The 24,093-nt window shown below is 33.8% G+C and overlaps 1 protein-coding gene across 2 annotated transcripts; it reads left to right on the top strand.

The window, feature by feature from the left end:
• The first annotated feature begins 5 nt into the window (after nt 1–5).
• On the top strand, nt 6–17,116 carry LOC130445709 (citramalyl-CoA lyase, mitochondrial-like). Of its 2 annotated transcripts, XM_056781531.1 has the most exons (7): nt 6–222; nt 273–413; nt 4,836–5,033; nt 8,305–8,491; nt 9,477–9,590; nt 12,217–12,395; nt 16,955–17,116. In XM_056781531.1, the coding sequence occupies exons 1-7, from the start codon at nt 178–180 to the stop codon at nt 17,042–17,044; spliced, it is 954 nt and encodes a 317-aa protein (XP_056637509.1). In that variant the 5' UTR covers nt 6–177; the 3' UTR covers nt 17,045–17,116. The 2 variants fall into 2 exon arrangements, with proteins under 2 accessions (XP_056637509.1, XP_056637510.1); XM_056781532.1 differs by lacking the exon at nt 4,836–5,033 and having other exon boundaries at nt 19–222; nt 16,955–17,100.
• The last annotated feature ends 6,977 nt before the right edge of the window (nt 17,117–24,093 follow it).

Genomic DNA, 24,093 nt, shown 5'->3' with positions numbered 1-24,093 from the left:
GTATCACATATATGCACTTGGGAACATAGGTTTGAAGCATTTCGCACCCATGTGCCCGATTGGGTACTCAAATTGTGTGATGGAAAGCGACTATTGGAACATACTCAAAAATATTATTAATAGGAAATTTGCTTTCTTATTTTGTTTTACATTCAAAATATTAAGTTATTAAACAAGATGTGGATATATAATATGAAGTTATTGAAAAGAACTGTTTTAGAAGTGAGTGTTTATTGAATTGAATTAGATTTCAATTAAATGTATTGTTTCAGATTTCAGTACGATATTACAAACCCAGAAGAGCTATTTTGTATGTTCCAGGAAATGATTTAAAAAAAATTAATAAGATTCAAAGTCTCACAATAGATTGTGTTGCTCTAGATTGTGAAGATGGTGTGGCATTGAATAAGAAGGTAATTTTTTTAAATAGTTTTATTTAAATTGAATGATAATACTCATTTTGGGGATGTTTTAAATATTAGTACTTTTTAATATTTATGTTTTAATAATATATATGACATGCAGGGCATTTTTATGTTATTAATATGATACTGTACATAATCTTAACTTTGAAACTGTTAATATGCTAAGGAATTTAATCAATATAATGTTGATATAATATTCTATCACTTGTTTGGTCGAAAGTTCGGTAGAGGCTAAAATAGATGCTCTTGAGCTATCTTTAGGAATTAACTTAATACTTTGGGAGAAATTCAAATTTGTCTTTGAATACCACATGAAGAAAAAATATCGAATATTAAGTTTGCATAATGAGAGTGTAATATTGAAAATAATCCAGCAGAGAATATATCAAAAATGTGAAAAATATCTAGATGAAACGCAGTTTGGCTTTAGAGAAGGATTGGGAACTGGAGAAGCATTATTTTTTATCACAATACTACTACAAAAGTGCAGAGAATACAACGAAATTGTATATGTCTGTTTCATTGATTTTCAGAAGGCTTTTGATAAAGTCCAACATGATAAACTTAAAGACAATTTAACAACTATTAACTTAGATCCAAGTGATATACTATTAATCAAAAATATCCATTACAATGAAACGGCAGTAGAGTGTGTTGAGGACATGGAGACAGACGAAATCGAAATGCAAAAGGGAGCTCACCAAGTCTGCGTTATTTCTCCACAACTATTTAATCTATATTCTCAGTCTGTATTTCAGAAAGTGCTAGAGTAGAGACATGAGAGGGTAAATATCAGATGAACATTAATCAACAACTTAAAATTCACCAATGATATTGCTATAATGGCTGAGAGTGAAGAAGATCTTTGAATCCTATTAGAGAGAATCGACAGAATGTGAAAATGTAGGACTCACTATAAATGTTGAAAAAACTAAATTCATGGTTATAAGTAAAAACCAAAATATTAATACAGGGAATGGCACTGGAATGTGGCACATTTTAACGCGCCACTGCCTGACACGTGAATGGGTGGGAGAGTTCTGTTTATGACTGATGTGTTTGTTATTGTATGCAGTTTAGTAGCCATGGAGAATTATGAGGTTTTGTTAATAAACAAAACTTTAGATATTGGTGTGCAGAACAACCAATGTAGTTGCATGAGGAACCTTACATGCCTAAAAAATTATGGTTTGGTGCGGTATTGCAACCCTTGGGATTATTGGATAGTATTTTTTTGAAGAGAACAATCGAACTGTAACCATTACCTTGAAGCGATATTTGCGAATGCTACAAATATTTCTTACTACCAAATTACGTAGATTGAGAGTTGAAGATCACAGAATATGGTTTCAACAGGATGGGGCAACTAGTCATACCGCTAGAATAGTTATGCAGTTTTTAAGGAATAAGTTTCCTAGGAGATTAATTTCCCGAAATGGAAAGTCTGGCCAGCACGTTCCCCTGACTTAACGGCTCCAGATTGTTTCTTATGGGCCTACTTAAGGTCTAAACCTAAAGTGTATCTAAACAAGCCTTGCACACTGGATGAGCTAAAGAACAACATAACTGAGGAGATAAGAAGAATTGATGGAAGACGCAGTTATGAACTACGTCCAAGAAAAAATTGAAAAATGTGTAATATATGTATATATAAAATGTATAAAACATAATAAACTCTTAAAAACCGCATTCAATGTTATTAATTATGAATATTATTAAATATAATATAATAATAATATAAGTATCTTGGTTCAGTCATACATGCTCAAATGGATACAGATGAAGAAATCAACATTAGAATTGAAATGGCTCGAAAGGTATTTGTCAAGTACTCCTCAATGTTTGTAAACAGAAATCTAAAAGAAAGCTGTTGACAATTATTACGAAAAGAAAAACATCTTACATAGGACACATCTTACGCAACGACAAATACCTACTGCTACAGAACAATGCAGGGTAGACTAAAGGGAAAGAAAGGCATCGACAGGAAGAAGAAATCCTGACTCCGTAACATAAGAGAATGGATAAATCTCAGCGTAGAAGAATTGTTTCATGTTGCGAGGGATAGAAACGCATTTAAAAATGTGGTCGTCAATCTTCAAGGAGAAGACGGCATCAGAAGAAGAATGATTTCATCAACATAGTATTGATTATTGTTTTTGAGATGTCGTGGTAACTGGGTTATTGTACATATATTTATGTAGAGCATGGAATTATAATGGAACTTTGTGAGTCTCCAAAGACGGCTTGGATTGAATTCAAATTCATAACTGCCAATGACTTCAAGGGTTGATCATAGTTTTAGTCTAGTTTAGAATAGACATAATGACATTATAATAGACTACATAATTTTACTACCAAAATTGAAGATTAAGTGGATAAAAAATGTTTAAACATCTGTTTTTGTACATATTTCTGGATTATGAACCAAAGACTCAAAAAATAAAGGAAAATTATTTAACTATCACAAAGTTCGCCTGATTAGAAAAGAATTAACTAAAAATTGTGATGCAAGATTTTTTATAACGTCAAAACAATGATTAAATGGTATAAGAAAATTTGGAAAAATTTTAGAGCTTTTGGTATTTTGGGGTATCAAAACAATCGATGCGCGTCAGTGCACAAACGTAAAGTTTATTAATTTTTTTGGTGTTATAAAAAATGCTTACATCACAATTTTGGGTTAATTTTTTCTAATTGGGTGAACTTTGTAATAGTTAAATAATTTTTCATATGTATATAATAGTTAAATAATTTTTTTTATTTAAAAACACAAAATATATAGGGTGATCCATTTAAAATAACAAAGTTCATTATTTTTCCGGAAGAAGAAAAGATCTGACAACAATGTATATACCACCATAATACCTGCCGTAGCACAAGGCCCTTGTACACAAACATTTATAAAAATCGTACAAACCGTTTCCGAGATGTGTTCCATATAGTGTCATCCTGACACAAGATCAGTGATAATAAGTTTGGCTGATAGATCTATCCAACTATCAGATTCTGATTTAGATGCTTAGCTATTCAAAAAGCAAATTCTGCATTGAAAGATAGAAATTATCCAGAAAAAATGATAAACTACATATTCAAGAAAATGATAAAGAGATACTATAATCAATTAGGAAACAAAACTCAAAAGAAACATCAAAACATGAAACATTTTTCCTTGCCATATGTACAAGGACTTTTCCAACAAATATAGAATTATTTCAATAAATATGGTATAAGGACATAATACATTATCCAAATATTTCACTAAACTAAAATCTGAAACACCAAAAAACAAAAGTTCTTGTTAAAACAGATTTTTATTTTGATATTCATGATGTAAGTGATCTAGTGATTAATATAAATACGCAAATTGTCAGTGTCAAACCATATCTTGATGAAAACTGAAAGTAGTTGAAGCGTTTTATAGAGACCTAAAATCAAGACGATTTAGAAACATAAATATATATAATGAAATTGATAATTAACTATTTCGCTTCAATAGTTTCGATCCTAATACACAATTCACTATAAAAAAGGAAAATATTGACAAATCGTTACCTTTTCTTGATACTAAATTTACAAGAAACGAAGATAACAAAATTTTAATTAACAGGTACAGGAAACCAATAAGTTCTGGAAGATATATCAATTTTCATTTATATCTCTCACGTAACACCAAGACACACACTCTAACCTCAATTCCGCCATTTTTATCTCACCTATTTATACACCTTTACCATATATAAAATCAGTTACTCCTAAACTCCCTGGAATCTTTAGACAACATAATATTCAAATGGCCTACAGTCAAACCCTTTATATTCAATCTATTTTTACTAAAATGAAAGATAAAACACCAATCAATAAATTGCCTAACATAGTATTTGAAATTCTTTGTTTAAATTGACAAAAAGTACATTGGTCAGTTGAAGAGGTCAACCACCCGTCGGTTAACCTCTCACACAAGCGATAGAAACTGGTGTTCATAGCGACACATGTCTACCATGAATTATGAATCAACATACATGAATTAAACAACATATATTGCCCAAAATGATCAATGAATTAATAAGAAAACTGCTTACATCAAATGCCAATTACCAAATATTTTAAACCAAATTAAACTTATTCTTATTTTTGATTAAAAAAATTATTTATTAATAAGTATTACTATTATTAAACTTTATTAAAAATTTATTTCACAAAATCCGCTTTTCTTCATACATTCCGGATTATCCGGACTTTCGATTATCCGAATCCCTAACGACAACGACCGGTTAATCAAGTATCTGAAAGCTCGGAATATATTAGAATTAGTACACTTTGGTATCTAATTTTTCCACATTTCCACTACGAAAACGCTTGTATATAAACTAACTATATTTACGTATTTATCAATTTTGTTTACTAAAGGATGAAGCAAGGTATACAATACGAGAAAGTTTAAATCGACTAATTCCAGATATAAAAAATAAAACTGATATAGGAGTAAGAATTAATTCTGTAGATAGTGAAATATGTGAGAAGGATTTGGAGGTTTGTCTATCTGGAAATTATTTGCCACATACTATTTTATTACCAAAAGTAGAAGATAGTGGACAATTGCATTGGGTAAGTATTTTGACGACTAATGGTTTCGAAAATAAAAAAATTACATTACATTACATCATCCGATTATTTTCAATAAATATCAACTATAGAAATATTGGTTTTTCTTACTGGTTACGACTCATATAAGCGCAGAGAACAACTTTACATCATGATCGCTTTTTTTAAATACATCGAGGACAATTTATAAGATTGATATCTATATTAATTTAACTCAAAGTACAGTTGAATTATGTTCTTGTTAGCTTATTCAATTTTATTTTTATTGTTAATCAGTCAATTGGTGAAGTAGTCAGCTAGATTTTTTATTCGGTTACGTTTTTCAAGCACAGGTAAGCTTTTTATCAACAGTGTAATTAATTTATATAGATAATTATACTAAAACTAAACTAAACTAAAAACCATAATGTATTATTCAGAATAGCGCTGGTGCTTGGAGGACGTGGAAACTGTAGATCACCTCACATTCGCACCTGCATTCACACGTTCATGGTTCAAACACAAGTGCAAGCCTTACAGTTTGCACAGTGACGTTATAGTTTCGAACCATTGGCTTTTCCAAGGAAATGGTGTTTAGTATTTTTTAATTGGACACGATGGATTTATAAGAAGACCTACCACACCTTGCTATTAAATAACGAGACTGATTACGAAAAAGGGTTTTATTATAAAAATTATTCCACATTCGAATGCTCCCCTTCAATATACTTCCTTCCCCTCGCCACACACCTTTCTATACGTTTTTTCCATTGATCGAAGCAGCGCTGAAAGTCTTCTTTGGTGAGTGCCTTTAGGAGCTATGCCGTTTTTTGCTTTACCGCTTCCATCGACTCTAATCGGGTTCTTTTCAGAGCAGATTTTATCTTCAAAAACAAAAAAAGTCGCACAAGGCCAAATCTGGTGAGTACGGCGAGTGTTCGAGTACTGGAGTGCGTTTACTGGCCAAATACGTTCAGTCATCACGATACCGTTAATGTCGAAAAAAACGATAAACATTGCGTTGAATTTTGATTTGGACATCCTTGCTTTTTTGATTCTGGAAGATTCAGGTGTCTTCCAATGCAACGATTGCTTTGTTTCAACATCGTATTGAAAAATCCTCGTTTCGTCGCAAGTAATAACGTTTTCCATTTTTCCTTTTTCTTTTTTCTGCTTTACCGTCTTCCATCGACTCAAATCGGGTCCCTTTCAAAGCAGATCTTTTTATACCCGTTGACTTCGCACAGACTTTTGTCATTTGTAATTTATCGGCGTTTGCAGCCTTGGCAATCATCCGGACGCTCATTCGACTATCTGCACGCTCTATTTGGTCGATTTTGGTCACTGTTTCCCGAGTTGTTGCAAGTGAAGAGGGAAATTATTTTATAAAATTATTGAAAACTTTGATTCGGGTGGAGAAAAGTTGATTATTTCCAGGAAATGGTTGATTGAAAATATAATCAACAAGGCGGAAACATGATATATTGCGAATAAATATCCACACATAGTGCAAATTCAAATATCTGGGTATAGAATTATCCGGATATGGTGATATTGAGACAGACAGCAATAGCAGCCGGATGTCTGAACGACACTATATGGAGAAACAAATACATGAGTATTGAGGCCAAGTCAAGAACCTACAAAACTGTATTCAGACCCATAATGACGTATACAGCAGAAACTCTGCCAAAACAAAAAGGCTCCTGGTAACAAGCGAAATGAAAGTCCTACGAATAATTACTGGATAAACGCTCCGACATATGACAACACATTTTTAACGGAATGTGTTTGAAATTGGTTCATAAATCTAGCAATATATTAAAACAATTTTTGGGTAATCCAGGATAAAATACCAGATTTGGAGAAGATGTTAGTTGTTTGAATGTTGTTTTGAATGTGACAAAAATTATTTTGGGCAGACTAAGAGGTCTGTTAATATGTGTATGTAATGGAAAACTTGCGAATTGCCGAGCACGCTGTCAATCATAATCATGGAATAAATATAAATAATATGAAATGGTTACAAATGTATTCAACAATGATTTGTTGGATGGGCCTATTCTTTATAGTTTCTTAGTTGAGGAATGAATGTGAAATTTTCCACCGAAATATTTTCCCCTACCTAGGTCAAGTTAATAGGCATTAGTTTATCTCCAGTCTCTGTGAAGACATTAACTTGGTTATCGAAACGCACGCCAGACATTGTAATTGGGTATGTTGGAGCAGTGACAGTGTAAACAATCTGTTCAGTACGACGAAATGATTTTGCTCAGCAATTAGATGACACATTTATCTCTGACTCCACGGTAAAAAATGCGTTTTAGTGATAGATAATGCTCGCTACCACAACCCAGGTATTTTTCATGAAGTTAATTCTAAGTTGAAATTCCTGGAACCGTTGACAATCATACTGAACACTCTGTTTACACTAGCACTACACCAACACTCACAATTGCACTGTTTGACGCGCGTTTCGATAATTAAGTTATCGTCTTCAAAGAGTAAAGGTCCAGTTTATCTTCAGTCTCTGAACCTGTATTTGTAAGTCTTGGTGTGGTGATAGTGTAAACCAGTGATTACCAAAGTGGTCCTGGTGCACCCACAGGGGTCCCCGGAAAGTTCTACAACAGGAGTGTACTTGATTCTTAAAAGTTAGATCTGATTTTTTAACGAATTGGTAATATGGTGTAAATGTATCAATGAAAACTACTTATAAGTATTTTGAAAGTGCCGATAAAAGTTCGGGAACTTCTGGTGTAAACAATCAATGTGTTCAGTATCAAGTCTATGCTTTGAAGTTGAACATATGCACTAATAATGAAAATGAATAAACCAATTATGTTGTTGATAAGCTTTGGTCAAACCTGATAATTTAACATTCAGAGCTGAATCATCTCATCAGAAAAATAAAGATAAGTACATAGAAGCGGCCTGTAATGTATGGTGTGTAGCAGCTACGAGAGAAAAAGTGAACCTTCTTGAAAACTGTTAAAACACTTGTGCCTTTGTGAAGGAAATTTAATGAAAGCACGTTATGGGTAAGTTACAAGAATTGCTATTAAATGTTGAGGAACAAACCAGTGATAGTGAATCAAATTTCAAGTGTAACAATTGAATGAAATACAATATTGTAACCTGCCAACAATTATAATAATACAATTGAATCGTTTAATTTTGTTATCTATTTGTTCCTTCACATATTTGACCTATCACAAATATATCTATTCAAAAATAATTTACAGTAAACCAATTTTCAACTTTTTTATATTTCTGCTAAATACATACAATTTAGTTTTCAGATTGTATCGATAAATACATTAAACAGCGTGACAAAATTAATTTAATCATATTTCTAGAGTCTGCTAAAGCTTTCATAAATATCTCAGAAATATGTAAAACATTGGTAACATTAGCCGATAAACAAAAAATTATACCAAATTCTTTGGTTTTTGGAAGTGACGATTATTGTGCCAGTATAGGTGTGTATATATATTTATGTATGCATCTAAATGTTCTTGATTTTAGGTTTCTTCTGTTTTAAAATTAGTTTTTTTTGATAATTTTTAAAAGATGAATTTTGACGTTTCGACTTTTCTTAAATATTTATCAAAATATGATATTAATGCATCTAAGTGTTCTTGATTTTAGGTCTTCTATTCTAAAATTAGTCCTTTAATAATTTTCGAAAGACATGAAAATTATTAAAAAACTATTCAAAAAGCGAAAACTGCATTGAAAGAAAATAATTATCCGGAAAAGATGATAAACAACGTCAAAACATAAAACATTTGACCTTACCATGTGTACAAGGACTTTCCCAACAATTATCGAATTATTTTAATAAATATGATATTAGTAAGTCATAGAGGACATAATACATTATCCAAATATTTTACTAAATTAAAATCTAAAACACCAAATACAAAAGAAGTCATATTATATATCAAGTGGCTTGTACTAACTTTGACGCTGTCTACATAGGGCAAACATCTCAGTAGAAAAGATAAAATTCTTGAAACGGAATCTAATACACGAAAAAGACAATTTTGAAAAATGGTTCACATTCATAAGAACGAAAAAGCTAAAAATGATGAAAAACACCTAAATAATTTAAGTAAATTTTATAGCTCTATTTTGTAAATTCTAATAAAACTACAAATATTTTAATTGATTACTGCTACATATTTGAGATGTAAGGACTAAGGAAAAATTAATAAAGACTTAAAATAACGTTAATATTTATCTATCTTTAAAATAATTATTAAAAATAAAACAAGTTTTAAAACATCAAGAACATTTAGAAACTAAACATATCAAAAGATCTAAGTTATAAGAAATTAAAGAGATTCATATATATATATATATATATATATATATATATATATATATATATATATATATATATATATATATATATATTTGAATATATATTTGTATATATATACATGTAATCATTTTTGAAAGGTGCTACAAGAACCGAAGATGCTACAGAAGTTTTGTATGCTAGACAAAAACTAGTTTTATATGCCAAAGCATATAATTTCCAAGCAATTGATATGGTGTATATAAAGTTCAAAGGTTAGCAATTTTTTATAATAATTTTTCATACTTATGGTTTTCTTAATGAGCTATGAGTATATTAAATGAATTTTTTTATTCAATTGATACACTTAGGTGTAGAATATTATAAATCAAATATATTAATTATCTTTTTGGAACATATCTATATCACTTTGATATCTATTCGATACCATAAATTATGTGTGCAATTTGAGTTCTCATAGTATCCTTCATTCCATGTCCATTTTCCTATTGTTGAGCTTTTACACTCTTTCTATTCGTGGAGTTAATTAATAAACAGTGTCTCTTACGTTCTTAATTTATTTAAATACTATACACTACACTTAACTAACTTGAATAATTTATTTAAATTCTAATTTATTTAAATTCCGAAAGTTCTAGAAAAATAAAGAAACAGAACCAATAAATAAATAGACCTCCCTAGTCTGATAAAACTGATATAAAAACAAAGATCATACGAATTCTGGATATTTCATCAAAGGCGGTGCCTTCGCCAAATTTTAGAATTCTACTATATCCCAGCAACCGGCTCCAGGGTGGAGATGAGTTCGTACATTACTCCTCCTGGAGCTCATGAATAGCCAGGACTGGATATTTAAATCGGTGTCTGGACCCATTCCTGCACTTTCCGGTCATATGGAAATAACGGCACCATCTTCACCAAGTACTGAGGATGAGTTGGATAGCCGCAAATTAATGTATGAACCTTGGTATCCTGAAATACCTTTATCAAGTTCTTAATATCTCGCTTATCCAACTGGTTACTCGCTATCTTAGTCCTAGCCGGTTTCTTCATGTTGGCTTCCAACACATGGTCGTAGAGGCTTTGAAGTGACTCCGAACGCCGTTTGACAGTCTTCGTTCTAGTTGAAAGCTCTTGCTTCTTCTGTGAGTCGAGTTAGCTCTTAAGAATCTTCGATAGTACATGAAAGTCCAAGGAAAGTCCTAATCTGATAATTATCGGTTGGTTGTGGCCATCGCTGTATGGAGGCAGTTTTCTCGAGGTCTACTGCCACTCCTCCATTGGCCTAGATAGTTGACTTGGCTTTGGAATAGCTGGTATTTCTTTAGGTTTAGCATGAGCTGGGCAACTAGAAGTAGCTTGAATATGCCTTCTAAATTCTTGAAATGTTCCTCAAATAACCCAGGCATTTTTCTAAGATATTTTACATGAGTATTTCGAATGTCGCGGACGTATTATAAAGCCGAGTGGCATAACGTTGAATTGCAATAGTCCAGATACGGTAGTAAAAGCAGTCTTCTCCTCATCTTCCGGGACCATTTTTACTTACCAATATCCGTAAGAAATACCTTGCTACTACTACTAGAGTACTAGTGTACTCTGGAGTACTACTGGAGACCCGTGGAGTAGCAGATGGATCTATTACTCTCTTATCTTCCATCTCTCGAATTATTCTTTCAGCTTCCTCTCTCTTTGCTCTAGGAAGTCTGCGAGCTGGTTGTCTGATTGGCTTTGCATCACCAGTATCGATTTTGTGTTTGACGGGTGACGGGTGAAGTTTTATGTATGGAACGCCTCAATTATCTCGGAAACGGCTTGTAAGATTTTTATAAATTTTTGTGCGCAAGGGTCTCGTGCTACGGCCGGTATTATGGTGGTATTTACATTGTTAGCAGATCTTTCCTTTTCCGGAAAAATAATGAACTTTTTGTTTCACTCTATATATTTTGTTATTTTTAGAAATTCTTAAGAAATACTGTATTATATATATATATAAATTTTTCATGTAATATTCCCTATACCTAAATACCATAATTTCGGAGTTATAGCTACATTTACAGTATCTCCAGCAAAGTGACAATAAATATTTTAAATTTAGATGGATACGATTGAATAAACTCGTTTAATTTGAATATTATTTAATAATTTATGCGCTATTACAAATCTCGTAACAAGGGTCTAGTGTCAGTAAGTTAGTAAAACGTTTAACAAAACTGGTGCAGTAAAATATTTATCCAAATTTTGGGTCAGAAAACCTACAATAACTGAAGACAAATCTTTGAATGTTTGTGTCATGTTAGAAGTAGATCCACATTTGTGAAGTGGAAAAATTAGGAATTTTATCAAACATACAGTAAAGGCGATTACAGCAGATGCTCAAAATGTTGTCCATTTACTTCAATACAACAAGTCATCCGATTTTTAAAACTTTTCTCTGGAGAAGTGCAAGCCAGTAAAATCAGTTACCAAGGCACGTCTTTTCCGAATACTATAACTTACAAAAGTTGATGTTCAATATCCACAAGCACTCCACACAGTAGGCACCACTCGAGTGTAATAGGGTTTACCCTCTTGTGCTTGGAAGTAGGGATGATGCTTATACTTAGAAAAGCCAGAGTTACTTCTTTTGCAATCATTTTATACATAATTGATATTAATATTTGTAATATTTGTCGACTATATCGTGATTGATAAGTATGGATGGGACTGGAACACAATTATCATATCTATTCAGAAAATTGTTCAGTTATCAAACACTATCAATATATGGGGTCTAAAGTTTATTAAATTTTTCTGTATTTCTCGGATATTATTAAATATATACTTGCCTAAATCCGCATTAAATATGCTAATTTAATAAAACAGTAATTTATATTTTAGATTTAGAGGGCTTGATACGTCAAAGTGAACAAGGAAGGCACATGGGATTCACTGGAAAACAAGTTATACATCCGGATCAAATAGAAGTCGTTCAAAAATCTTTTTCACCCACTTTGGTTCAAGTCGAATGGGCCAAAGGTCTTTTAAGAGCCTTCGAGGAACATCAAATTAAAGGAATAGTATGTATCCCAGATAAAGAACATTACACTTAATAGCTAAAAAGATAGAACTCAAAAATCCCAATCGAAATTTGGACAACGTTTTTGAAATTAGAGTGAACTATCTGTAATGTTATGATCGTGAGATCTTTTTAATACAGAGAACAAAAAAAAACGAAACTAGCAAATCAGTGTACAATGTGATTTAACAAAAATCGGCAAGACTCTGTGGACTCATGTTCAGTCAGGTTTTAGGATGTGTAGACTCAGTGAGGAATAAAAAAACCAATTTGAGAATAACTTCCTGTTGGTCGCCAGTTTTCGGTTATTAATCTTAAACAATCTTCATAAATGCTGGTTTAAACAATTTTAAACCTGAGAAGATTGTATTATTTTTCCATTGATTGGACCTTCTTCAGCCATGAAGTCTGTCGTCTGCCAGGACCACGTTTTCCCTCGATTTTCCCTTCGATCAGAAGTTGCAAATGTCTGTATTTGTCATTTCTACATATGTGTCCCAGATACGAAATTTTTTCGAGTTTTTATCTATTCTACAGGATTTTAAGGTCGAGTGCTCGGGATGTAAACAATTACTTGCCGATGCGCGATCTTATTTCTATATCTGGGTCTATATCTTTTGTTATCCAACACACCAGATATTTAAATTTATTGACATTTTCGATGAAGCCATCATTTACGTTGATAGACAAGGGAGGATGGTTGGATGTTTTGCAGATAATCATGGTTTTGGTTTTTTTGATGTCGATGTCTGATATTCACTGTCTGTAATTAGAACCGTGTCATCAGCGTACCTTATATTATTAAGAATTTTTCCATTGATTTTAACACATTCTCTTGTTTCATCTAACGCTCTGGCAAAGACTTCTTCTGAATATATATTGAAGAGTAGAGGTGACAACACGCATCCCTGTCGCACGCTTCTTTTGATTTTGTATGGTTCTGTGTCTTGGACCTTACAGGGATTTAATTGATACCGGATTCCACAACAGATGCAACTTGTCAGAGTAGCTAAGGATATTTAACGTCAGCTGATGAATCTGAAGGCAATAAAAAATGGAAGATTTCAGTAACGAACATTTTTTTAAATATAACCTAACCTAACCAAACTGTCATTACCCAAAAAAAGAAAAGAACAAGTAATCCTTAATCGTCTAAGAATTGGACACACTAAGAAACGGTGCCTTTATGTCAAACATGCCAAACCAGACTCACAGTAAAGCATCTACTAATTGAATGTCCTCAAAATGAAGAACACAGAAGACGCTACAAGCTAGGAAAAAATTTGAAATCAATTCTCTCTTAATCCGGAAACGAAGTGCTATGTTATCTCAAAGGCACAAATTTTATGTCTAAAATCTAATATCTCATTATTATAAATTAAACTACTATGTTCTAAATGTCTCCCATGCTAATAACTCGTAGTAGATGATGTATGTTCAAATAAAAAAAAATAATTTCAAATTACATCTCATCCTGGATCTAACTAAAGATAACGTTGACGGAAGGCATGTTTTATTTCACACAATGTATTAATTTTTATTTATACGTAGAATGTAAACAATGTTCTATATTCAATAACATTTGGGATGTTGGTATGGTTGAAGCGTCATCCTAAAACGCTCATTTCGTTGCAGTTATTAATTTTAGAAACAGAAAATAATCCTATTGTTATAGATGACGTGAATACGGACCTGGTTGATACCAAAAACATTTTTTTTTGTTTAGAGAATGTGTTACCTTTAAGATAAAGACACCTACAGGGTTTGTCCGGAAAGTAATAGGACTGATTTTCTTCCGCCGCGATTGTACTTCAGAGCGTGCGCGCATCGACTGGATTCGGTAGAGGGCGTTCCTAGCTAACAAACGAGCGGGTGGTGTCAGTTGTCTCCGAGCACCTGGAGAGTCAGGACAGGCATTTTCGCGCGACGTGTTTCTGTGAGTTGTGCAAACCGAAAATGCAGCGTTCGTTAGAGCAGAGGTACGCGATTAAATTCTGTGCGAAAGTAAATCTGCGACAGAGACGTTTGATATGATCAAGCAGGCTTACCCAGATATTGCTTTAGCAAGAAGTGGTGTGTTTCGGTGGCACCAGGCCTTTTTGGAGGGCCGGGAAGAGGTCGCCGATGAAGACCGTGCTGGAAGACTTTCGACTTCGACAAACACCGACAATGTGACTCGTGTGCGCAAAGTTTTGAACACAGACCGTCGACTAAGCATTCGTTTGATTGCCCAGATGTTAAATTTACCAAAATCTGTGGTTCATGACATTGTGATGGAGCATTTGAACATGCGCAAGGTGTGCGCGAAGATGGTCCCAAAAGTGCTCACTGACGACCAGAAATTGCGGCGAGTGGAAGTGTGCCAAGAAAATTCAAACATGTGTGAAAGTGACCCCCAATTTTTGAATAACGTAATCACAGGTGACGAGTCATGGATCTTTGAGTATGATCCCGAGACAAAGAGGCAATCTTCCGAGTGGCACACACCGGCGTCTCCTCGCCCAAAAAAGGGAAGAATGAGCAAATCCAAAGTGAAAACGATGCTCATTGTCTTTTTTGACATCAAAGGCATCGTCCACCATGAATTTGTTCCTCCTGGACAAACCGTCAACGCCAAGTTTTACGTGGAAGTGCTCAAGAGACTCAAATGAAGGGTCAATCGGGTCCGACAAGACATCGCAGCAGACTGGAAGTTGCACCACGACAACGCCCCGGCTCACACCGCCTTTCTTGTGAACAGCTACCTGACTAAGGCCGGCATTTCAACGCTTCCGCAGCCGCCCTACATTCCAGATGTGGCCCTCCCGGACTTTTTTTTGTTTCCTCGCCTGAAAAGGACGATGAAAGGCAAGCTTTCCAGGCGACAGAAGGGATCCAAGCAGCGTGCACCGCGGCTCTCAAGGCTATTCCGGAGAATGCCTTCCGTGACGCCTTCAATGCTTGGAAATCGCGCTGGCAGCGCTGTATCGACGCAGAAGGAGCCTATTTTGAAATTTTTTAAAGAATTGTAACGATTGGCTCAATAAATTTTTTTAAATCGACTCAGACCTATTACTTTCCGGACAAACCCTGTATAGTGCAAGTCAGCCTGTTTTGTATATGTTCCAATATTCAATATAGTACATTTTTATTCAATATTTTGCCTAAACTTCGACTGTCTCGAGGTCTTGTTGAAGTTGGGATTGATTATTGATAGGATCTGCATTAATTTTTGTGCTGTCTACAACAAAAGGTGCTTTGTACCAAATGTTTAGTGCTAAGTCACTTAGTAACACTAGTAACAAGTGTGGTCAAGCACCACCTTAGTCGATTTGATAATGTGATATTTCATGGGGTTGACTATTAAAAAATATTTTATAGTCCTTAGTAGGTTGTTACTGAACAGTGGTGCTTCAGTTTGTGGGGAACCATAATACGACAGACTTCAACACTTCATTAAAATCTGGGTGTGAAACATCAGTTTGTAAGTTACAGTCAATGCAGTTTCATTATTCATCTATTTAGGTTGGTGAGTATAGATATTTTTGGGAGATATGTACTTTTTTTGACATATAGTGCCATGCCAGAAAGTGTTGAATGTTGAAGTTGGACTTCTACGTCAATAGTTGCTTCGTATGTGTCTGTTGTGTCCTTTCTTAAAAAGTACAGTGACTATTGATGTTTGATGTCGTTAGGTAGGTTGTGGGATTTGGCCAGGTGTTTAAACCGCGCTCGTGTGAGTGCAGGGCACTCACAGATAACGTGGTCTGCAGTTTCGTCCTCCTCCATGCACCAGCGACACTACGGATGCCCATGGTGTGAAGGTGACGTCTTAGATGGCAGTGTCCGGTTAGAAGTCCATCCACTAGTCTGATTTCGCGCCAATTTAGCTGGAGCAGTCGTTTGGTGAGAGACGTATATGGGCCTTCGCTTGTCTCATGCCAGGCGTCTCCATTCATCTCTGTCGAGCCCGCCTTGGGAGAAGGATGTTGAGAGACGTGATGATAGCACTTTTGGCCACACCAAGGATGGGTTCTGGGCCCATTGGTGGGTTCGCTATTCCTTGTCTGGCGAATGAGTCCGCTTCGTCGTTGCCTTTGTTGCCCGAGTGTTCGGGCACCCAAACGAGCTTGATTTTGCAGCCATCACTCATCAGATTTTGAAGAACTCTCTTACACTTATAGCTTGTATATATAGTTTATAGCTTATATGAAAGTTTTGCTGTCTGTGCAGATCGAAATTACAGCGTTTCTGTTGTGTCGATTGTGTATTGCACGTCCACATTCCATCACAGCGAATACTCCGGCTTGGAAGACGGTAGCGTGTTCCCCAAGTGAAAAAAATAAAGCTGAAACCTAAGTTTTAGTTGAGCTTGTAAGCAACGCCGTTACAAGTTGATAAATTACAAAGTTGAGACACAAAAAACAATACCCTACAGAATTTTTCAAGATTTGTACAAAGGGATCTAATTTCTAATGTTTATTTCAGCGTTTATGCGAGAAGCCTTTTTTGAATATATTATTAATTTTTTCAACAAGTAATAGATTATTGTAATTTTTAAATATGTATTTATTTTGCCAGGGAGCCTTCACATATGAGGGAAGTATGATAGATATGCCAACCATCAAACAAGCTCAGAATATCATTGAACTAATGAATTCTATCAAGTAGGAAGCTTAAAAAAATTGTATTGTATGTACGCAAATAAAATATTTATCTATTTGAAAGTTTTTATGACTAAAATAATTTTTTCAGTGACTACCCGTTAATCTTAAATATGAACAATATAAACCCACCTATCTTTACATGTCACAATTTTTCTTATCTGACACTATAATTGCAAATGTCGATACTAAAGATATTGTCACTAATAATAATAGTCTAAGCTACGTTTTCGAGAGAGAATATCAGGGAGGTCAAATCTGTGATTTGTTATTAGTATAGGATCCCGATATGAAACGACCTTCATCGAACTGGTTAAAGTATCGAACATATTGTTTATGTAATTTAATATATCAATAAATATGGGTTGTTTAGCAAATTTCAGTCCAGGATATTTTTAATTAATTATTAAAAAAAATTGTTTTAAGTATGTCAACGGTTTGGTTAATAGATAGGGGGAGTCCAGGAGAGTTTGGCAGGGGGAGACTTTAGCCACATGAAATATTTCACAGGCTTCATTACTTATTATGTTGTTACCATGCTTTGAGTGCGTGTGCAACATCTAGCTCGTGTGACTCACGTTTTTCATAAAAAATGTTTATTTTGAATACGGATCATGTTCTGTATTAGCCTTGGCTTTGTTCAACAAATATACTTGTTTTTCCATCATTTTTCTATTATTTTTCAAGACTGGTCAAAGTCTCCCTACCTAGGCGGGAGAGTTTAGCCAAAAATCTATGATGCTTAAAATGTTGATTGTACAGAATCGGTCTTATTTTTTGATAGTTTATCAGGTGGAAAAGATGTCACTATGAGGGGGCTTCCATGACCCATAATTGAAAATTTGGTTAATGAACCATAACAGAAGATAAAGGTCAGTCAGCTAGAAGTAAAAAGTGGCCAAAGTCTCCCGGACTCCCTCTAATTCTATATCAACCTTTTTTTTATTCAAATTTATCGCATAGGTTTAACAACAATAAGCAAATCTGGCAATAATAGATCCATGTTGCAAAAGTGCAAAACAAAAAGGAACTTTTTAAAATGATTTGAAAAGTTGATATTTTACCTGTCCAGGTAGGATGTGCACTGATGAATGCAACAACTGCCACCAACCAGTATGACGTCCGGGATAGTGAGAGATAAAGATCCCGATATAAAACGACCTTCATCGAACTGGTTAAAGTATCGAACATATTGTTTATGTAATTTAATATATCAATAAATATGGGTTGCCTAGCAAATTTCAGTCCACGATATATTTAATTAATTATTAAAAATAATCTTTTTTAAATATTTCACCGGTTTGGTTAATAATAAATTGTATACCAATCGAAAGTGTGCAGCGCCCATAGTATAGGCAAAAGTTAGATTGCCTATTTTTTTCCTGTCACATCTCTTGGGTTGCCAGGTATGAACAGGTAAATCGATACTAGTAATTTGCCAGGTTTGGATAATGAATGAAACTTGAATGAAAATAGATTTATATATAAATTATTAAAACAACTAGCAAGCTCATAAACATTTCAAATTCAATGTCTCCATACAGAAAAGCACTTCTCATTTATATCTGATATATTGTTATGTCCAACTTATTTGCTTCCACTAATAATATAACCAATGTATTCAAATTACACAGCGTAAATGTCTTACAGACTTTAATCACTTTCTTGTAGGAAACAACGAGCCTCTAACCTCGCTTTAAACTCACTATTGTTTTTCACCTTAAACTCTCACAGATTATCACCTTTCTATTCTTTGGCCAAAGAGCTTCACACCTTGTGTTATTTTCTTCGAGAACATTAAGCTCTTTCTGCGACAGCTCTGTTTTTACTAGGAAACAACGAGCCACTAGCCTTGCTTTAAACTCACTATTTTTTTTCACCATCAACTCTCACAACCTCTCACCTTTCTATTCTTTAGCTAAGGAACTTCACAGCATGTGTTATTTTCTTTCAGAACACTAAATTCTTTCTGCAACCTGTTTTTACTTGTGAAATTCTTTTGATAGGTAAACAGCTCCTCCTTCTCACAATAACATTTCATATTTTATAGTCTTCCATTTATATAGGTTTTTCAATTTTTTTGCCTGGTCTGATAACAAGATTCTGAATACTTTCCTCATCAGAATTCAAGATTTCAGGTAACTGTCCTTCAATGTATCTCCTTCCTCAAAATTTAGAGAGATTACTGTTTTTTCTTTTCTTGCAGGGAAAACACCTGTATCTCTTTCTGTAACAGAAATTACGTCTACATGTATTTCTATCCTTATGGGAAAAATATTCTATATCTAATTGCTTCAGAGTAACCAAGAAATATTCTTGTCTCATTTTTAGAGTAAAATTTTGTGTATAAACATCTTGTTCAAATTCTTGTGAGAAAGTTGAAACTTTTCTCCTCCCCATGCTTCATGTTCTTTTGTTACACAAATTTGATTGTAGATAATGTAGACAGGATCTAATGTTTCCAATACCATTGCCTTCCTTTCATTAAGAGTTGCAGTTCAAAGAAATGCCCTCAACCATTATGGGTTGATTAAGACATTAAAGTTGACTGTGAAGAGTATGAATCAGAATGACAATTAAATTTAATAACCAAAATCAATATTAATAATCTCAAGTGACTAATGGGGACTTAATTTTTTAGGGCGAAACCAAAGTCTCCATCAATATTTGTTTGTCATTAAATTTTTGTTAATTGTCTATATTCACCCGATAATACATTAACTTACTCTGAATGTTGGGCTTTTGAGCGCATATTTCTATATATTTATTTTATGTTGAAAATTACGATTTTATAGGGACAGCAACTCATCAATTTTTGTAGGATTTTTAATTGTTTTTCATGTGCCAATGACCAGCGTGTTTGAGGCACGTTAACCTCAAATCAAATATATATGTACAGATTTACTTGTGTAGTATAGTAAAGTGTGAATTATTAATATATCTGCAAAATTTTTTGGTTATTCTTTCTTGAATAAAAAATTTATGATTAGCATCATCTAATTTTAGATAATTTTTAACGTGCTACTGTAAATATTGCTTTGGTAATTGGAAAATATCTTTAATTCGTTTAAAATAGAAAACTTCCGCCTATCATTATATGGGTTTATTTTTAACTACCTTGAGTGTAAGCAAGACGACTTTATTTTGGTTACTCAATTAGTCCAAGGTTTCAAGTCGTTTGTTACATAGAGAGAGAAGAAAGATCAGATCACTAACCGACATGTATGACTAATGCAAAGCAACTTGTATTTTAAATAGTTGTTTTCTTACAAATCTATACGCCATCCTATTTATTCTGTGTTTCAAAGACCGCTATAAAGAAAGAGCTTGTTAGAAATCAGAGGTTTGGAAGATAGTGTACTGGAGTGTATACAAAATGTTTCTAGATTCATGCGACAACATGAAGGAGGTGTCCTTTCTTCTTAAGGTGCGTCTCCGTTGAACAAACAATGGGAAAACAAGTTTGTCAAACACGTTGATTAAAGTGCAGTTTTAACAAACATTTCTAATTTCAACAAACAATTGTTTGACAAACAATTGCAATTCGACATGAAACATTAGTCAGTTAGGTTTTGTCGAAGAATGGGTGATTTGAACGCCGCCGTCGCCTGGCCTGCATTGCAGCAGCTTATATTTTAATGGAAGAACCTCGTTCTCGTCGATGGTGGCAGAGACAATTGAATCGGTGGATGCAGAAATAACATCAGTCACAAATTTCAAATTTTTCAGAAGGGGAAAAAAAAACGTAATAACTCCTCCAAATTTTAAAATACTTGAGAACTTTTTTTTCCTTTGTCATAACATGCTTTTATGTTGCTGTTATAAAAAAATTACCTAATTTCCATATAAATTAGGCTCAGGAGAATTAAAACTATGATTTTGACTAAAGCTGTTTCTGCACTCAACTATTTTTACAGACAGTAGGAAACTTGGAAAAAGATAACCATTCGTTAAAAGTTTGTATTTGTTATTAATTTTGTTACGATTTTAGTTAATAATATTAATTTTAATTAATTTCACAAAAAATTTACAAACGTATATATTTCCATATTACATGAGAAATGAAGTTACAGTATTGCAAAGTCATAAGACAGGAATATAACAAACTGAAACGCTCTTAAAATAGATCATTCTCGACGATAGTATCATTGTCATGTTCATTGATTGGCCAGGTAAATAGTTCATCATAAAAAACTTTGAAGTTTTCAGGAATATGAACAATCATTTTCTTGATGTCTTCCATTTTCTTTATGTTGATTGGAACTGATGGTAGGCTGCAATACTTGAAGGATAATCAATATCGACGTTACGGAAAGCAGATCTCAGCAGCTGATAGCTGTGCTTTTGTAATTTTTCAATGAAAATGTATGCTGTGATTATTACCCCCTTTTCATCAGAGTTATAGCGGAACTCTTTATATCGGGTGGGAGCAAACTTGAATTTTGCTTCTTTTGCACACTCCTCCCTCGGCATTCTCTGGCTACTGGGTTTTTGTCTAATATTCCAGTAGACGTTGCAAACTAACTTAGAACACGTTGAAACACTTGACTGAACTGACTTCGATACAACAACAACCCTCACTTAAGGTGTTGATCATACGGCGCATGCTCGGCAAGGGACCTGAGAAGACTGATCACGCGATCTAGCGGTGGGTGCAGAAACAACGTCAGTCACTGACTCATGTTATTTCTGCACTTAACAGTCGAAACAAACGGTCTGTGTTTTTACGGAACTAGTCAACAGACTAACGTAGTTTTTGCACCCAATACGCATCTTGCCTTTCTACGCTCATTTTAATTGAAAACGAGTTTTCGTATTTTTTTGACTGAAGTGGTTTCTGCACTCACCGATTCAATTGTTTGTGGGCCAAAAATAAATCTCGCCAAGTTTGAGCGGCAACATGTTGAGTTGAGTTGAATTGAGAATGTTGAATGCAAAATCAGTTATTACAAAGTTCCTAGTCCGACGAGAAATTCCCTAAATTGAGGATTATACAATGTTATATTTGACCAATTGCTTCGCATGATGTGGAAACTTGGTCCTTGAAAGTGAGATCCTTAACCAGAGATGTAGCAGACTTCTACGGATCCCGCAAAGACCTAGTATCCAACGTTCAAGCTCATACTGACGGGAAAGATCGACCAGGGAGGAAACAACATTCCTCGTTACGAAATATAACAAACTGGCGTGGTGCAGAAGAGGGATGCCTTCAGATAATAGTTTAGAAGCTTCTGCGACGAGGAATTTACTTTTCCATGATCTGGAAAAACGGTCCTTGAAAGTGAGATCCTTAACCAGAAATGTAGCAGACTTCTACGGATACTGCGAAGACCTAGATATCCAACCTTCAAGCTCATACTGACGGGAAAGATCGACCAAGGAGGAAACAACATTCCTGGTTACAAAATATAACAAACTGGCGTGGTGCAGAAGAGGGATGCCATAACTCGTATTATATCCTTTACCTGTTAAAATTTTAAGGAAAAATATATATCTTTAAAAACGTTAGCATCTTCATGGTAGCCACAGAAACAAATAGATTGAAAATTCAATAACCCATCTTTAACAAAACTGTTTGATATGTCGATGTGTACTACAGTGCAACCTCGATATAACAAATCGGAAGGGAACAAGGAAATATTCGTTACATCAAGTAATTCGTTGAACTGAAGTTTGTTATGTTGAGGTTAGGTTGGTCTAAAATTCGTTATAAAGAGGTAATACGTTTCTGAGCCATTTCAACTTGAATCTTTAACAATAGTAACGAGCAGCAGTGTTTACATTACTTTCCGTCAAACAACAATGATTGTTTTACGAACAAAAGCGTGTCGAAACCTGTCCCGACATGAATACATTGGTGGGAACTTTATATAAAGGTTTTGGGTTGACAAAATTCGTTAATTAGAGGTATTTATACTTTTTCTTGATAGTTCAAAATTCGTTATAAAGAGGTTGTTCGCAAAAAATGTTCTTAATGTAAAAGGTATATTTTACATTGACTCTTATGGACAATTCAAGGGGATTACGAAGAATTTGTTAAAGTCGGTATAACCAGTATACAAACTATTAGAAAAAGCCCGTCTTAGATTTGAAACAGTTTCATCTTTCTAGAATTAATTTGATGATGTCCCTCATTGATCTATGTTTCATCTAAATAAAATATATTTCTTTTTTAATCTCTCATTTCTTTTATAGTTCTAAGTAAATTCTTCTTTATACTACAATACGTTTCTTTCAATTAAAATGGACTTTATGAAGTACATTTTTCAGCGAAAGCCCATTTCTTTTAAAAGTTACAATGGTGTGCTTTGACTCAGTTCAGGGTAATCCTGATCATCTTGAACCGTGACAAAAACTTTGTCGCATGTACTTTCCTTCGAAGTCTTCTTTGTCTTCTGATTTTCTATTTTAAATGTTGGATGTCTTGGAGCTTTACGTGCTGTGTGAAACTCGTAACATTCCTCTTCTTTAATAACTCTGGAATCTTAGATTTACCAACACCAAGCGTACTACTAACTAGTTCCGCTGTGTCATTAACACTTTTACATAAATGTTTATCTGTAAATGATTTTAAACAATTAAATATCAATGGTTTTTCATTAACTGTTGAGGATTGATTTTTCGGCGTTTACGCAGCCGTTCCAAATTTTCCACACTACACCTTGTGATTGGTACTTAGTTGAGCTATTAAGAATACATAACTTGAACATCTTTATTATATGGTAGGTCTTAAAATTGTATTTTCGGTCAAATTTGTGAGAAAAAGATTCTTGAAATGGAAATAAGACAAAATTTCCAACCTTTAATACACAGAGTTTTTGACCACTCCCAACCTTTTTCTATTGTTATGTACAGCTTATGGTTGTAAAAGACCAATATAAGTTTAAAAATTTGTATCATCTAAGGTAGATTTATAAAAATTTTAGGAAATATTCAAATTTTTTTGTAGCAATACTTAAAATGACCATTCTAAATTTTGGATTAGTAGTAGGTTTTATTACTATCTTGTGCTTAAACAAATATTATAAAAATAAAATAACAAAGAGGGTTCATGTT

Source organism: Diorhabda sublineata, chromosome 6 (genome assembly GCF_026230105.1).
Source record: "Diorhabda sublineata isolate icDioSubl1.1 chromosome 6, icDioSubl1.1, whole genome shotgun sequence".
In the NCBI taxonomy this organism is placed as follows: Eukaryota; Metazoa; Arthropoda; class Insecta; order Coleoptera; family Chrysomelidae; genus Diorhabda; species Diorhabda sublineata.
Note: the sequence above shows the minus strand (reverse complement) of the source record. Positions and strands in the feature narration are given on the sequence as shown.

Excerpts from the sequence above, each read along its gene's own strand:
- LOC130445709 (XM_056781531.1), top strand. The coding sequence starts at position 178 with ATGTGGATATATAATATGAAGTTATTGAAAAGAACTGTTTTAGAA. Across the intron at positions 223-272 it reads TGAAAAGAACTGTTTTAGAA|ATTTCAGTACGATATTACAA; the intron begins GTGAGTGTTTAT and ends GTATTGTTTCAG. Across the intron at positions 8,492-9,476 it reads CGATTATTGTGCCAGTATAG|GTGCTACAAGAACCGAAGAT; the intron begins GTGTGTATATAT and ends CATTTTTGAAAG.